At 45.7% G+C, this 14,901-nt stretch overlaps 2 protein-coding genes and 1 long non-coding RNA gene across 4 annotated transcripts in view; 2 read left to right on the top strand and 1 right to left on the bottom strand.

The window, feature by feature from the left end:
- Nucleotides 1-14,901, top strand: part of LOC132231104 (calmodulin-like) — a 428,233-nt gene that overhangs the window by 170,392 nt on the left and 242,940 nt on the right. The window lies entirely within an intron of this gene.
- On the bottom strand, nucleotides 673-10,259 carry LOC132229497 (uncharacterized). The gene is made up of 3 exons (XR_009451695.1): nucleotides 10,215-10,259; nucleotides 6,774-6,878; nucleotides 673-1,912 (listed from the first exon to the last, which is right to left on the bottom strand). It is a non-coding gene; the product is annotated as an uncharacterized LOC132229497 (long non-coding RNA).
- The window catches only part of RNF11 (ring finger protein 11), a 39,308-nt gene continuing 36,405 nt past the window's right edge, over nucleotides 11,999-14,901 (top strand). The window contains exons 1-2 of one of the 2 annotated variants that reach the window (XM_059689605.1): nucleotides 11,999-12,113; nucleotides 12,792-12,937. In XM_059689605.1, the coding sequence (XP_059545588.1) occupies nucleotides 12,815-12,937 (123 nt within the window). In that variant the 5' untranslated portion in view covers nucleotides 11,999-12,113; nucleotides 12,792-12,814. Of the gene's footprint in view, nucleotides 12,114-12,335; nucleotides 12,938-14,901 lie in introns of those variants that run through there. The other variant, XM_059689604.1, reaches the window with a different exon arrangement.

The following is a 14,901-nucleotide window of genomic DNA, read 5'->3' as shown; positions in this document are numbered from 1 at the left end:
AACAGATGACACTTTCTGCCTGGAAATTCACCAGCCAGGTCCTCAAGTTCATTAGGTACCTTTCTATTTTCCATGTTACCACAAGTAACCATTTGCCAAACCTTCCTCTACCTTTCAATAACAACTCTTTGATTGTTCTGCAAGTCCTCACCATTGATCTTCTCTAGGCCTTTCCAGTTTTCTCTAACAGAGTCCTCAAGGCTCACAGTTAACATCATATTTTCAATGGTGAAAAATTGAAAGCTTTTCCTCTAAGATCAGGAAAAAGGTAAGAATACCCACTTTCGTTTTTTAATATTTTTATTTTTATTGATTTCAGAGAGGAAGGGAGAGGGAGAGAGAGAGCTAGAAATATCAACGATGAGAGAACCATTGATTGGCTGTCTCCTGCACACCCCCTACTGGGGATTGAGCCCAAAACCTGGGCATGTGCCCTTAGACTGAAATCGAACCCAGGACCCTTCAGTCTGCAGGCTGATGCTCTATCCACTGAGCCAAACCAGCTAGGGCAAGAATACCCACTTTCAACATAGTACTGGCAGTTCTAGCCAGAGCGATATTTTTTAATCTTTATTGTTCAGATTATTACAGATGTTCCTTTTTTCCCTCCATAGCTCCCCTCCACCCAGTTCCCACCCCACCCCAGGCCCTTGCCCCCACACTGCCCTCATCCATAGGTGTAAGATCTTTGTCCAACTCTTCCCACACACCCCTACGCCCTCTTCCCCCTGAGAATTGTCAATCCGCTCCCTTTCCATGCCCCTGATTCTATTACATTCACCAGTTTATTCTGTTCATCAGATTTTTTATTTGTTTGATTTTTAGATTCACTTGTTGATATGTATTTGTTGTCACTTTGTTCATAATTTTTTATCTTTACCTTTTCCTTCCTGTTCCTCTTCTTAAAGAATACCCTTCAGCATTTCATATAATACTGGTTTGGTGGTAATGAACCCCTTTAGCTTTTTCTTGTCTGTGAAGCTATTTATCTGAACTTCAATTCTAAATGATAGTTTTGCTGGGCAGAGTAATCTTGGTTGTAGGTTCTTACTATTCATCACTTTGAATATTTCTTTTTTTTTTAGATATATATTTTTTATTGATTTCTTACAGAGAGGAAGGGAAAGGGATAGAGAGCTAGAAACATCAATGAGAGAGAAACATCGATCAGCTGCCTCCTGCCACACCTTCTACTGGGGATGTGCCCACAACCAAGGCACATGCCCTTGACAGGAATCAAACCTGGGACCCTAAGTCTGCAGGCCGAAGCTCTATCCACTGAGCCAAACTGGTTAGGGCCACCCCCTTCTGGCCTGCATAGCTTCTGTTGAGAAATCAGCTGACAGTCATATGGGTACTCCCTTGTACATAACTGTTTTTCTCTTGCTGCTTTTTGGATTCTCTCTTTGTTTTTTTCCCTTGGCATTTTAATTATGATGTGTCTTGGGGTGGTTCTCTTTGGATTCCTTTTGTTTGGGGATCTTTGTGCTTCCTGGACTTGTAAGTCTATTTCTTTCACCAGGTAGGGGAAGATTTCTGTCATTATTTCTTCAAATAGGTTTTCAATATCTTGCTCTCTTTCTTCTTCTGGCACCCCCATAATTCGGATGTTGGTACGCTTGAAGTTGTCCCAGAGGCTCCTTACACTATCTTCATATTTTTGAATTATTTTTTCTTTTTTCTTTTCCGGTTGGGTGTTTTTTGCTTCCTCGTATTTCAAATCTTTGACTTGATTCTTGGGATCCTCTAGTCTACTGTTGACTCTCTGTATATTATTCTCTATTATTCTTTATGCTGCCATCTTGGTTCTCCTAGCCAGAGCAATTTGGCAAGAAAAAGAAATAGAGGCATCCAAAGGATAATGTAAAATTATCTCTATTTGCAGATGATATAATCTTATAAGTAGAAAACCCTAAAGATTAAAAAAAAAAAAAACACTGTTAGAACTAATTAATAAATTCACCAAAGTAGCTGGATACAGAGTCAACACAAATATCAGTTGCATTTCTATATACTAACAATGAGCAATTTAAAAAGGAAGTTAAAAAAATAATTTAACAATAGCAACAAAAAGAATAAAATACTTAGAATTAGCTTAACCAAGGACTAAAACACTAATTCAATGAAAACTATGAAACATCCCTGAAAGAAACTAAGAAGACATAATAAATGGAAATACATCTCATGTTCATGGAATGGAAGTCTTAATATTCATAAAGTGTAAATATTACCCAAAACAATTTACAGATTCAATATAATCCCTATCAAAATCCCAACTACTTTTTTTTTCACAGAAAGAAAAAACCACCCTAAAATTTATTTGGAATTTCAAGGGACCCTAAATAGCCAAAATAATCCTGAAAAAGAAAAACAAAACTGGGGAGTTCACACTTCCTATTTCAAAATTACTATATAGCTAGAGTAAACAAAACAGTGTGGTCTTGAGATGGAGAACCAAGATGGCGGCATAGGTTAACGCCGGAGTTTGCTGCTTTGAACAACTACTTCAAAAGTGAAACCAAAAAACGGAAGGGACATCACCCAGAACCACAGGAACGCTGGCTGAGTGGAAGTCCTACAACTAGGAGGAAAGAGAAACGCATACGGACACTCAGAGGAGGCGCAGTGCTGAAGTCAAATTCTGAGGTGCGGAGTGCGCGGAGCGGGCTGGCGGCGGAGGGCGCGGTTGTTGTTTTCAATCGGGAGGGAGTCGCAGACTCTGAGCACCAGATCCGGGCGAGTCTTTAGGGACCCAGACTCAAACGGGAGAGGCGGGACTGTCTGGCTTCGGTCAGAGCGAGTGCAGCTTTCTCTCCGAGCTTTGCAGCGGGTGCTGGGACTCAGAGAGGCAGAGCCCCTGGGGACAGGACTGAGAGCCGCCATAACTGCTCTCTCCGGCCCACCCTGTTGATCCTGTGCGACCCGCCCCGCCCAAGCCCAGCGCAGAACCATTTGCCGGATAGCCTCAGGCAAAGGCTAGATTAGCACCTCCCTAGAGGACAGAAGTTCTCTCACTGCTGACACAGCTGATTCTCATAGCCACTTGGCCTGGAGGTCAAACCCTCCCTGGAATTAGCTACAACAATCAAGATTTATCTATAAGACTGCGAACAAAGACCGCTAGGGGGTGCACCAAGGAAGCATAACAAAATGCGGAGACAAAGAAACAGGACAAAATTGTCAATGGAAGAAATAGAGTTCAGAACCACACTTTTAAGGTCTCTCAAGAACTGTTTAGAAGCTGCCGATAAACTTAATGAGATCTACACGAAAACTAATAAGACCCTCGATCTTATATTGGGGAACCAACTAGAAATTAAGCACACACAGACTGAAATAACGAATATTATACAGACGCCCGACAGCAGACCAGAGGAGCGCAAGAATCAAGTCAATGATTTGAAATGCGAGGAAGCAAAAAACATCCAACTGGAAAAGCAAAATGAAAAAAGAATCCAAAAATGCGAGGATAGTGTAAGGAGCCTCTGGGACAGCTTCAAGCGTACCAACATCAGAATTATAGGGGTGCCAGAAGATGAGAGAGAGCAAGATATTGAAAACCTATTTGAAGAAATAATGACAGAAAACTTCCCCCACCTGGTGAAAGAAATGGACTTACAGGTCCAAGAAGCGCGGAGAACCCCAAACAAAAGGAATCCAAAGAGGACCACACCAAGACACATCATAATTAAAATGCCAAGAGCAAAAGATAAAGAGAGAATCTTAAAAACAGCAAGAGAAAGAAACTCAGTTACCTACAAGGGAATACCCATACGACTGTCAGCTGATTTCTCAACAGAAACTTTGCAGGCCAGAAGGGAGTGGCAAGAAATATTCAAAGTGATGAATACCAAGAACCTACAACCAAGATTACTTTATCCAGCAAAGCTATCATTCAGAATTGAAGGTCAGATAAAGAGCTTCACAGATAAGGAAAAGCTAAAGGAGTTCATCACCACCAAACCAGGATTATATGAAATGCTGAAAGGTATCCTTTAAGAAGAGGAAGAGGAAGAAAAAGGTAAAGATACAAATTATGAACAACAAATATGCATCTATCAACAAGTGAATCTAAGAATCAAGTGAATAAATAATCTGATGAACAGAATGAACTGTTGATTATAATAGAATCAGGGACATAGAAAGGGAATGGACTGACTATTCTTGGGGGGGAAAGGGGTGTGGGAGATGTGGGAAGAGACTGGACAAAAATCGTGCACCTATGGATGAGGACAGTGGGTGGGGAGTGAGGGCGGAGGGTGGGGCGGGAACTGGGAGGAGGGGAGTTATGGGGGGAAAAAAAAAGAGGAACAAATGTAATAATCTGAACAATAAAGATTTAATTAAAAAAAAACAAAACAAAACAAAAAAACAGTGTGGTCTTGGCATAAAGACAGCCATATAGACCAATGGAATAAAATAGAAAGCTCAGAAATAAACCCTTATGTATGTAGTCAATGATTTTTTTTTTTACAAGGGCATCTAGACCATTTAATGGGGAAAGGACAATTTTTTTTACAAATAGTGCTGGAAAAAATATAGATACACAAAATAATGAAGTAGTGTAGTGAACACCATAAAAAAATTAGCTCAAAATAGATCAAGGGCCTAAATGTAAGACCTAAAACAATAAAATTCTTAGAAGAAAATGTAGGTCAAAAGTTTCAGCCCAGCTGGCATGGCTCAGTGGTTGAGCATAGACCTATGAACCAGGAGGTCTCAGTTTGATTCCCGTTAGGGTACATGCCTGGGTTGTGATCTCTATCCCCAGTGTGGAGCGTGCAGGAGGCAGCTGATGAACGACTCTCTCTCATCATTGATGTTTCTATTTCTCTCTCTATCTTCATTCCTCTCTAAAATATATATATATATATTTAAAAGCTTCATAACACTGGACTTGGCAATGATTTCTTAGCTATGACACCAGGGACATAGATAACAAAAGAAAAAATAGACAACTTGGACTTTATGAAACCTTTTTAAAATTGTGCAACAAAAGACATTATCAACAGAGTAACACGGAAAACCACAAAATGAGAGACAATACTGGCAAATCATATACCTGGTTAGGGCTTAATATCCAAAGTATACAGAACTTCTAAAACTCAACAACACAACACAATTCAAAAATGGGAAAAGGACTTGAATAGACATTTTTCCAAAGAAGCTATAAGAGTGACCAATAAGCATATGAAAAGATGCTCAGCTCACTGATCTTTAGGTAAATGCAAATCAAAACTACAAGATAGTCTGGCTGGTGTGGCTCAGTGTTTGATTGTCAACCTCTGAACCAGGAGATTCTATTCCTGGTCAGGGCAAATGTCCAAGTTGGAGCTCGATCCCCAGTGTGGGGCATGCAATGATTCTCTCTCATCATTGATGTTTCTCTCTCTCCCTCCCTTCCTCTCTAAAATCAATAAAAATAGATTTTAAAAATATTAAGAACAAAACCACAATAATATACTATCCTATATAATAAAAGCCTAATATGCAAATTGTCCCCTCGGGCCGTCCGTCATTTGACCAGGAGACCAGGAGTCCAACTGCTTCCTATGACATGTGCTGACCACCAGGGGGCGGTGTGGAACATGGTGGGCATCGGTGACACAGGTGGCAGTGGAGGCACTGCTGGCCCCAATGGGCCCTGACAAGAGCGGGACTGCGGCAGGATGGTGGAGCAGGTGAGTGGGAGGTGCCAGGCCAAGGCAGGTGCAAGCCGGGGCCCAATCGCCCTGCAGTGGCAGTGGCAGAGGGGTGGGCCGCTGCCCGGCTCCCAGGCACTGAGGGAGCCTGGCAGGGGGCCTGGCCCCAACTGATTGCCCAACTGATAGCCTCGCAGACAGCAACCAGCGGCAAGGGCTGGGGCTGCCACCCAGCCCTGATTAATCACCCTGCAGGTAGGATGGTAGAATAGATGAGGGGGCGGCACCAGGCCAAGGTGGAGTGCCAGGCAGTGCTGCAGTGCTGTGAGGCTGGAGGCGCAAGCTGGAGCCCGATCTCCGCAGGCCAGCCCAAGACCCCATCTGTGCACTAATTTGTGCACTGGGCCTCTAGTAAATAATGAAAGTGATAAGCCTTTAACCAGGCTAAGAAAAAAAGAGGGAGGACACACATTACTAACATCAAAAATGAAAAAGGACTCTGGCTGGTGTGCCTCAACTAATTGGAATGTTGTCCCACATACTGAAAGGTTGCAGGTTTGATTCCTGGTCATGGCACATACCTAAGTTGTGAGTTCTATCCCTAGGCAGAGCACCTAAGAAGGCAACCAATCAATGTTCTCTCCCACAACAATGTCATAGAATGTACAACACCAAGGGTGAAACTAATGTAAGCAAGGATTTTGTGATATTGATGTGTCCTTGTAGATTCATCATTGTAACAAATGCATCATTCAGGTGCAGAATGTTGATAATGGGGAAGCTATGCATGTATGGGGACAGGCTGTAAATGGTACATCTCCGTACCTTCTGCTTAATAGTGATGTGAATCTAAAACTGCTCTAAAAAATAAATTCTATTCTTTTTGAAAATCTGGCTCTCATATCTGATTTTGCTTTAGACCTACTGTCAGAGAAAACCAGAGCCAGTCAAAAGTTAAAGTGGTGAAGGCAAATTTTATTCAGGAACTATTGCAGTAGGGGAAGAGAGACCTCAGTATAGAACTGCACTCCACTGTGAATGCAAAAAGAAGAAATGGGGCCCAGCCAGCATGGCTCAATGTTGACCTATGAACCAGGCGGTCATGGTTCAATTCCTAGTCAGAGCACATACCTGGGATGTGGGCTTGATCCCCAGTGTGGCGCACACAGGAGGCAGCCAATAGATGATTCTCTCTCCTCATTGATGTTTCTATCTCTTTCTCCTTTCCCTTCCTCTCTGAAATCAATAAAAAATATATTTTTTAAAAAAAGAACAAGTGGGGATTATGGTAAAGTAAAGGTGGGGAGTCAGTGGATGCTAAATTACTAAGAGGAGACGTTGGAGATAAGGGGAATTCTAGCCAAACCTACTTGGTAGGATTTTTGCTCAAGTCAGGTCAAGGTGGTCAGATACCTAGGGTGGGAGATTTTGGCTAAACTGGAATAAGTGGGTCAAGCACAGAACCCAAGGCCAGGGCCTTTAAGGCTTAGAGGAGCCCGGCAGAGTTAGGTCAAGGAGAGTCTTGGTCACTGCAATAGCCCTGGTTACTATTTCCGATTTTAAATTATGTTTTGTGCTTAGTTCACACTCTGGTCTACAGGGCACTTCCCAAGAGGTCCTTTCTAAAGTTGGGTTAGAAAGAGAGATCATTGAATAGCTACCTCCTTACAAAGGTACATGTGGATGTCAAAGGCATTCAAGATAAATCTTTCCCATCCCCTTGTTTTTACACACTGAAGGAGGAATATCATGATGAAAAAAGATGTAGTCCATTCCCACAGCCTAATAAAGGCAACTTGTATATGATTCAAATCCTGGCTTTACTACTGAATAGCTATGTTGTTACCAGACTGGAACCAGACCCAGAGTGGGTCTGCCTCTGGCCAGTCTACAGTATGTGGGTTTTTTACTTTGTGTAGGAAAGATTTCACAACACAAGTCCAGGTGACTTTGAGAGTATATTCCTTAAAGCTGGGGATAGTGAAACAAGGAAGGGCTTAGGATAAAAGAAGCCAACAGGCCCTGGCTGGTGTGACTCAGTTGGGTTGGAGCATTGTCCTGTGCATGGGAAGGTTGCTGGTTCGATTCCTGGTTGGGGTTCATATGGGAGCCAACCAATCGATATTTTTCTCTCACATTGATGTTCCTCTCCCTTCTTTCCTCTTTAAAATCAATCAATCAATCAATCAATCAATAGCAGCCAACAACCAACAGGAGAGAGCCTTGGTGGGGCTGCTTTGGCTCTCTAGAGACATGATAGGAAAAAAGTGAGCCAAGGTGGGGTTGCTGTTGGCTTACTGAAAAGTCAGAGAAGAGGTGGCCTTGGAGACAGGTTCAGATATGAATTGCTACTGCTCATTGCCCACCCCCACCCCCCTCGCCCCAGTTGCAACTCTCGTGGGAACCCTTAATGATTCCGGAGAGAAAAGCACTTGCTCGGGAGAGGGAAAGCATGTGCAGGGACCTTCTTCTTTGAGGGTTTTAAAGTTTGGGAGTTTAGCGGAGGTCTTGGGGAGGATCTCAATAGTATATTCCTCAGCTTTATGCTGATGTGCCAAAATTTGGTTTATTTTCTTAACTTCATTGTCTTGGGTGTGGTTGGCACAAATGGCACTAATGAATTTCTGCTGCCTATCTCTCTGAGAAGGGAGATTTAAGCTATTTACCCTCTGGTTGGAGAGTAGAAGTGTAAACCATTTACTCTTAACTGTCCTTGGTAAGGGAAAATAGGATTTTGCGATTTACTAAATGGCTATAAACTGCTTGGCCATTTAACTATCTGTCTGTTTCCCTATTCCACTTATCCTGGCTTACTGACCTGCCTCAATGTGAAGCCATGTTTCTGTTCCTACAAAACAAGAATATCAATATGTACCTTTCAGGGCTTTAATGTGTCTGGCTTAAGCTAATAAATGGCAGCTATGATTATATTTATTAAAAATTACATTGAAATTCATTTATGATATGTAGATATACACAATATAACAGATCCCACTTATTTTATATTGTTACATATATTCCAGTTAAGTGAAATCAAGGACAGCTGTGTAAAGAAAGTGGTCTTAGCCCTGGCTGGGTGGCTCGGTTGGAGTGTAGTCCCACTGTGCCAGGGTTGTGGGTTTGATTCCCAGTCATGGCACATTCAAGAATCAACCAATGAATGTATAAATAAGTGGAACAATAATTTGATCTCCCATTCTCTCTCTCTCCCTCTCCCACCCCTCTCAAACAAATCAATCAATTAAAAAATAATTTTAAAAAGTGGTCTTAAAAGATGGCTGAATTTCAACAGAAGGGATAGCATGTCAAAAGTCAGAGGTGGAAAAGCATAGTGAAAACAGGGCATGGCAAGTAGTGTGATGTGGCTGGGGTATAAGGATGCCTCATTGGAGCTGGAAATAAGGATGGAACTAAATGGTGCAAAGCCTCAAGGCCATGCAATATTTCTGAACCACAAGTCTATGAATGCTCTCTGATCACATTTCTCATGGCAGTAGTGTGGAAAACAGATTAATGATTCAGAAGCAGGGGCATTCTTAAGAAGCTGTTGCAATAGTTCAGAGGATACAAGGAAAATGGCAATGGGGGGGAAGAGGCCTGTGCCTGAAATTTTCTGCCCAAAGGATCCAATGATTTCATTTTTCCAAGCTAGAGAGAATTAAGCAATCATTGGGGGGGGGATGTGTGAAAGATGCTGATGCAAACACGGCCTAAGTTATACACCTATTTAGGTGGGAGCTATTAATGGGAAAGAAGGCAAGTCTTGGAGAAGAGGGCATACAGCAATGCTGGAAGCTGGTCCACCCTTGCTGCTTGACATAGTCACTGAAGGGAAGAAACATCTGTACAGCATATGTTTCAAGGGACCTGGTGTATATGGCATATGTTTGCTCCCCCTCTTAGCGCTATGTGTTTTAACCAGGACCACCTCCCCAAGAAAGGTTGTTTCCCCCGGTGGGGATTTTTCCCTGGAGTTAGGGATTAACAGGACTAAGGAAGAGAATAAATCAGTAAAACACCTTAACTAAGTGCCAGGCGGGTAGTTAGTCACCTTAACTAGGAACAAGCACGCTTAAACTACATAATCTTTACTTAGGATAATCTCCTTCAGTTACTTCCTTGCAGCTTAACAGAACAGTAGAGTAGTGACCTTGGAGTGGAGATAACACCTTTGGAATAGAATGGATAGGATTAAAATCAACAGAACTAGATGGAGATGGGATTTTTGGCAAAGGTCAGATAAGAAACTATGGAAATGAAACAAGGAACTGTAGAAAGTTACCCAAAACATACCATGATGTGATTATAGAGGCATGCTTATAGGATCAAATGGTATAAATACAGAGGTAACAGGACAATAAAGGGAGAAGCTAGCTATGCTGATCATATGAACGCTGTCTCTGTGTCATTCCTTCTTCAAAGACTCCGACCACACCTTTGGGAACCCCTGGACCTGCTGGGGCTGGACCCCAACACAGCAAAAGGGTTATATTTAACATGGGATATGAGTGCATTTAAGTCAGATAGTGATTTTGTAGAATAGGGATTCCAAGAATCCTTTTAGGTCCTCACCCAAATGGTCTAATCACTGTCCTCTAGGCCTTCTACAACTCCTTGTGTTGTGCCCAGATTTCAAGGTTCCCAAAAAGCCCACCAGAGAGCCAGCGAGTCCGATGCAAAAGCAGAGTCCTTCATTTCGAACTAGTTCGGCTCCCTGACCACACTCACCGAAGCATCGGTAAGCCTAGTGGCCGAGAGAGAGGGAAAACTCTGTGTGGAGAGAGGTTTTATAGGGGGTTGGGGTAAGGGGAGGAGAAAGGACTGTGGGCCCTGCCGATTGGCCAGGCGCAAGTCGGTGTCTTGTTACACAGGATGTGGTCATATCTATGGCGACTTCCCTTGATTGTCATTGGTTAGTTTAAAGAAGTCCTGGGTGTGGCTAGCAGAGGCTTGGCTTCCGGGAAGAAGCCTTGCTGAGCACATGGCCAAGGTAAGATGGAGGGCATAGCCCTTACCCTGGGGCAAGATGGAGGGCATAGCCCTTACCCTGGGGCAAGGTGGAGGGCTTAGCCCTTACCCTGGGGCAAGGTGGAAGGCGTAGTCCTTGCCCTTTCACTTGGTGGGTGAGGCAGAGGGCTCATCTGTTTGTCTTCCCAGGGGAACTCTGAGCTCCATTAGCAACAAGCCAGGTCTGGTAAATAAGTTTTCCTAGTGCTTAGCATAGGTTCTGGAGAATAAATAAATACATAAATAAATTTAAATAAGGAAATAAATGAAATCAGGAAATGGTGCATAAAAGAAAGGGAGTGAAGACCTGCCTCTTGTCTTCTTGTTGAGTGAATATTAGGAGAACTCTCAACTTTCTTGTTGCCTTCTTTTGCATACATTCATTGCTTTTTGAGTTCTGTTCATTCGACCAAGAAGGAGCCTACTGTACCTTAGGCAATGTGCCAGGCCTTGCACAGAGGAGGGACAGATAACGCAGCTTGATCACACTGTGACAGAGAAAAGCCACAGAGGAGACTAACCCAGACTTGAGGGTCAGGAGAGGTTTCCTGGGAGAATTGCTCCAAGAAGGCTCAGTGGGGATAATGATTAGCCTGAAAGAGGTAGAAGGTCTGGAATGAGTTTCTGTTAAAGAACAACATGAGTAGCCTGGGCCAGCATGGCTCAGTGGTTGAGTGTCGACCTATGAACCAGGAGGCTACCGTTTGATTCCCAGTCAGGGCACATGCCTGGGTTGCAGGCTTGGTCCCAGGTATGGGGAATGCAGGAGGCAGCCAATCAATGATTCTCTCTTATCAATGATGTTTCTATCTCTCTGTCCCTCTCCCTTCCTCTCTGAAATCAATAACAATATACTTTTTTTTTTTTTTAAAAAAAAGAACGTGAGTAAAGGCCTCGACCAAAGGGAACAGTTTTCTAGATAAGGGAAAGTATTTAGACAGCCTAGAGTTTAGAATATGTGAGGAGACAATGCTGCTAATAAGTTTAGGGAGGTAGGCAGATTTTTAAACCATTTGAGAATTAATAATTTAGTCACAACAGTATTGGGAAGCTATTGAAGGTTTTAAACAGAATGTCATCAGACTTACATTTAAAAAGATAATTCAACTGTGCCTATAATGGATTGGATGGGGGCAACGGTGAAAGCAGGGAGAACAGCTTTGAGAGCACTGCAATAGTGTGGGTGAGAAATGATGGTGGCTTGGACTATGATGGTGAGAAAGCAAAGACACAGAACAATCTGAGCTATGCAACTGGAGGAAGAATCTCTCTGGCTGTGACGTAGGAGGATAAGGAAGTGACTGGATCGATAGGAAAGGTTCATTGGTGAGTTTGGACTTGAAAGGATAAAGGGGGGTGGGGCATTTACCATTTAACTATGGGAGTGATACATTCTGCTCTAAGTTTGTTCAAGGATCACCGGGCAGAAGGTGGTGAGAAGACTCGGGACAGGAGAGAGCACAAGTAAGAGCCGAGACAAGCGGGGAGGGAGAGGGGCTGTGGGGAGGAGACTTCAAAGGTCTCGGAGTCGGGGACCGAACCTGAGAGTCAGCAGGAAGAGACGCAGCCCCGAGAGCAGCGGAGGGCGGGGGAAGCGCGGCCGGAGCTGCCACGCCTCCGGCGCCGGGGGCGGGACCAGGGCACGCACGGCGGCGTGACGCAGGCCGCAGCTGGCCTCGTTTTGGCCGCCGCCGCCGCCGCCGCCGCTCGGAGGCGGAGTAGGATGAGGCCCGCGGCCGCGGCTCCGGCGTCTGCAGGGGCAGCGGCAGCTGAGGCAGCAGCTGAGGCAGCCGCGACGGCCGCACCCCCTGCTCCTGACCTGGATTAGGCCCAGCGGCTCCGTGGCCGCCGCCGCCCCGCGGGGGGGCGGGGTGGGGAAGCGTCTGGTCTCCCCGCCCGCCCCCCCCCCCACATCACCGCCTCGCTGGAGGCTCCTGCCGCGACCCCAGCGGCGCCCGCGGCCCAGCCCTGAGCCCCCGCCCCGGGGGCTGGCATGAGCGGCGCTTTGGCGGCGCCGGGGGGCGGGGGAGCCGCCGCCTGAACCCCGGCCTGCCGCCGACCCCTCCTCGCTGACCGCGGCTGACCGCGGAGCTGACGAAAGACCCCGCCACTGCTTACCCCCCACCCTCCCCTCACCCCCAGATCACACACCCTAGCCTCGGAAGATGGGGAACTGCCTCAAATCCCCCACTTCGGATGACATCTCTCTGCTCCACGAGTCTCAGTCCGACCGGGCTAGTTTCGGCGAAGGGACGGAGCCGGACCAGGAGCCGCCGCCGCCATATCAGGTAGGGGAGGGTGTGTGCGGGCTCGCGGGTGCGAGGGGCCGAGCGGAGGCGGCGTCGGCGAGGGGGAGGGGGCTTCGGGGCTGTCAGCGCCCGTGACCTAGCGGGGCCTGGCCCGGGGGCGGTGACCCGCCCGGGGCTGTAGCTGAGGGCGATGGCTCCCTGCTCCCAGAAATGGGGCTCCCTCACCTCTGCCCAGGCGCGGCGCGGGGCTGGCGCTCCGTCCTTGAGGGGAGGGATCCGAGGCGGTGGAGTTGGGAGTGACATTTTCCTGCCTTTATGCCTGAATCGAGGTGGTGTCGCCGCACCGCTGACTGGGGTCTGGGGTCTGGGCGGGCGGGTCGGGTGGGTGCCCCCCACCCGGTTATGTTGTGATGGGTGCTCACCCCTGTGTTCACTGGGTCTGGTGGGTGTTCATGGCTCCTCCTTGGGAGAAGAGCGGGAAGGGGGGATCTTAGTCCCCTCGGATCAAGAGTTACTTGGTGGTGGTTGGTTGGTTTGTTTTAAGAGTTAGTTGTTGACATATTTTTTTTTTATTAAGTTTTAAACCCCTCCTCCTTGGCTCCACCCCGTGACACCTTTGAAACGCTTTGACTTAATAAAAGTTGGTTCTCTTGAACTTTGGGAACCTTTACCCATGCCTTGAAACATACCTTCTGTTCCTCGTGGTTCCCCCTTGGTACCAAAGACTTTCTTCTGAAGAGTTTCAGTGCTTTTTGGACCGCGGTCAGCACCCCCTGGTGTGTTTCCACAATTTAATAAAGAGCTGTGCCCTCTGGAGAAAACGCAAGGTAGATATGTCGATGTTATTACTCATAATATATACAAACAAACCTTTCCTCCGCTTCTTCGGTTTTAAGTGATGTTGGTTAAAAACTTTTTTTCCCAGAAGGACTTGCAGAGTTAAGTGGCTTATTTTTTTTTTTTTTCCTGAGGGGGAGGGAGTTAGTTCTCTAATTGGACAGGCTCCTTTGTTGTTTCATGGTGACATCATTACCTAGTGTTATTCTTTTCTCATTCCTGTGTAAACCAGTGTCTCACGACACCAGAAAAACCTGATCACCCGAGCTGGTTTTTCAGAAAACCCTTCGGAGGCTTTTCCTAAATGCCAATGCAAGCCAGTCCTGACTGTGGCGTCGGGAGCCTCCACGGCTGACCTCACGGTCCGTATCCGGGCTTCCCGAGCCTCTGCTCCAGCGGCGCCCTGTGCGCGCAGCCCTGCCCCCAAGGTCGGCCAGGTGAACATCTCATCCTCCTGGAGGCCTCGGCTCCTGTCACCGCGATCTGGAGGCTCTGCCTTCCCCTCCCTCCCTTGTTTGTGTCCTCCCGAGCCCGCCACACGTCCATCCGCAGCACACGGAGCACTTACCTGAGTGTTCCTGTCCTTGTTTGTTAGATGATGGCTCATCCTTGAGGCATTTCCCTCTTTCTGCAGTGGACACTGCGTGCAGGTAGGGGCCGTGTGTCTGTCTCCTGTTTGCTGTCGTATCCCCAGCATCTGGTTCCTGTAGATACTCAGTAACTGGGACACGTGAAAACGATATATAAGACTTGAGAACAGCGTGCATGTGCCCAGTGCTTTGGGCACTTTTTGGCACAGAAACGCACTTATATGTCGAAGGAATTAATGAATTTGAATTTCGTATTATGTTTTGTAAATTTACACGCCCATTTCTTCCCAAGAATTGCCACAGGGAAAGTCTCTTTAAAAAAGACAAGCTAAGGGGAAAAAAGGGGACCTATGTAATACTTTCAACCATCAAGATTTAATTTAGAAACACACAAGCTAAATCTGGCTGTCTTTCTGAGTCTTTGAAGCAAGTAAATTGTTTATATTCCACTTTCTGTTTACCTCAAAATACTGTAAGACGATGTATGTGCTTATTTCAGTTTCATGAGCAACTTTTTGTAGTGGAATGGATTTTTATTTCAAAATCTCCTTTCGTGTTTTCTAGCCCCTTTCCAGG

This window comes from Myotis daubentonii, chromosome 3 (assembly GCF_963259705.1).
Source record: "Myotis daubentonii chromosome 3, mMyoDau2.1, whole genome shotgun sequence".
NCBI lineage: Eukaryota > Metazoa > Chordata > Mammalia > Chiroptera > Vespertilionidae > Myotis > Myotis daubentonii.
This window is presented reverse-complemented; position numbering and strand designations above follow the sequence as displayed.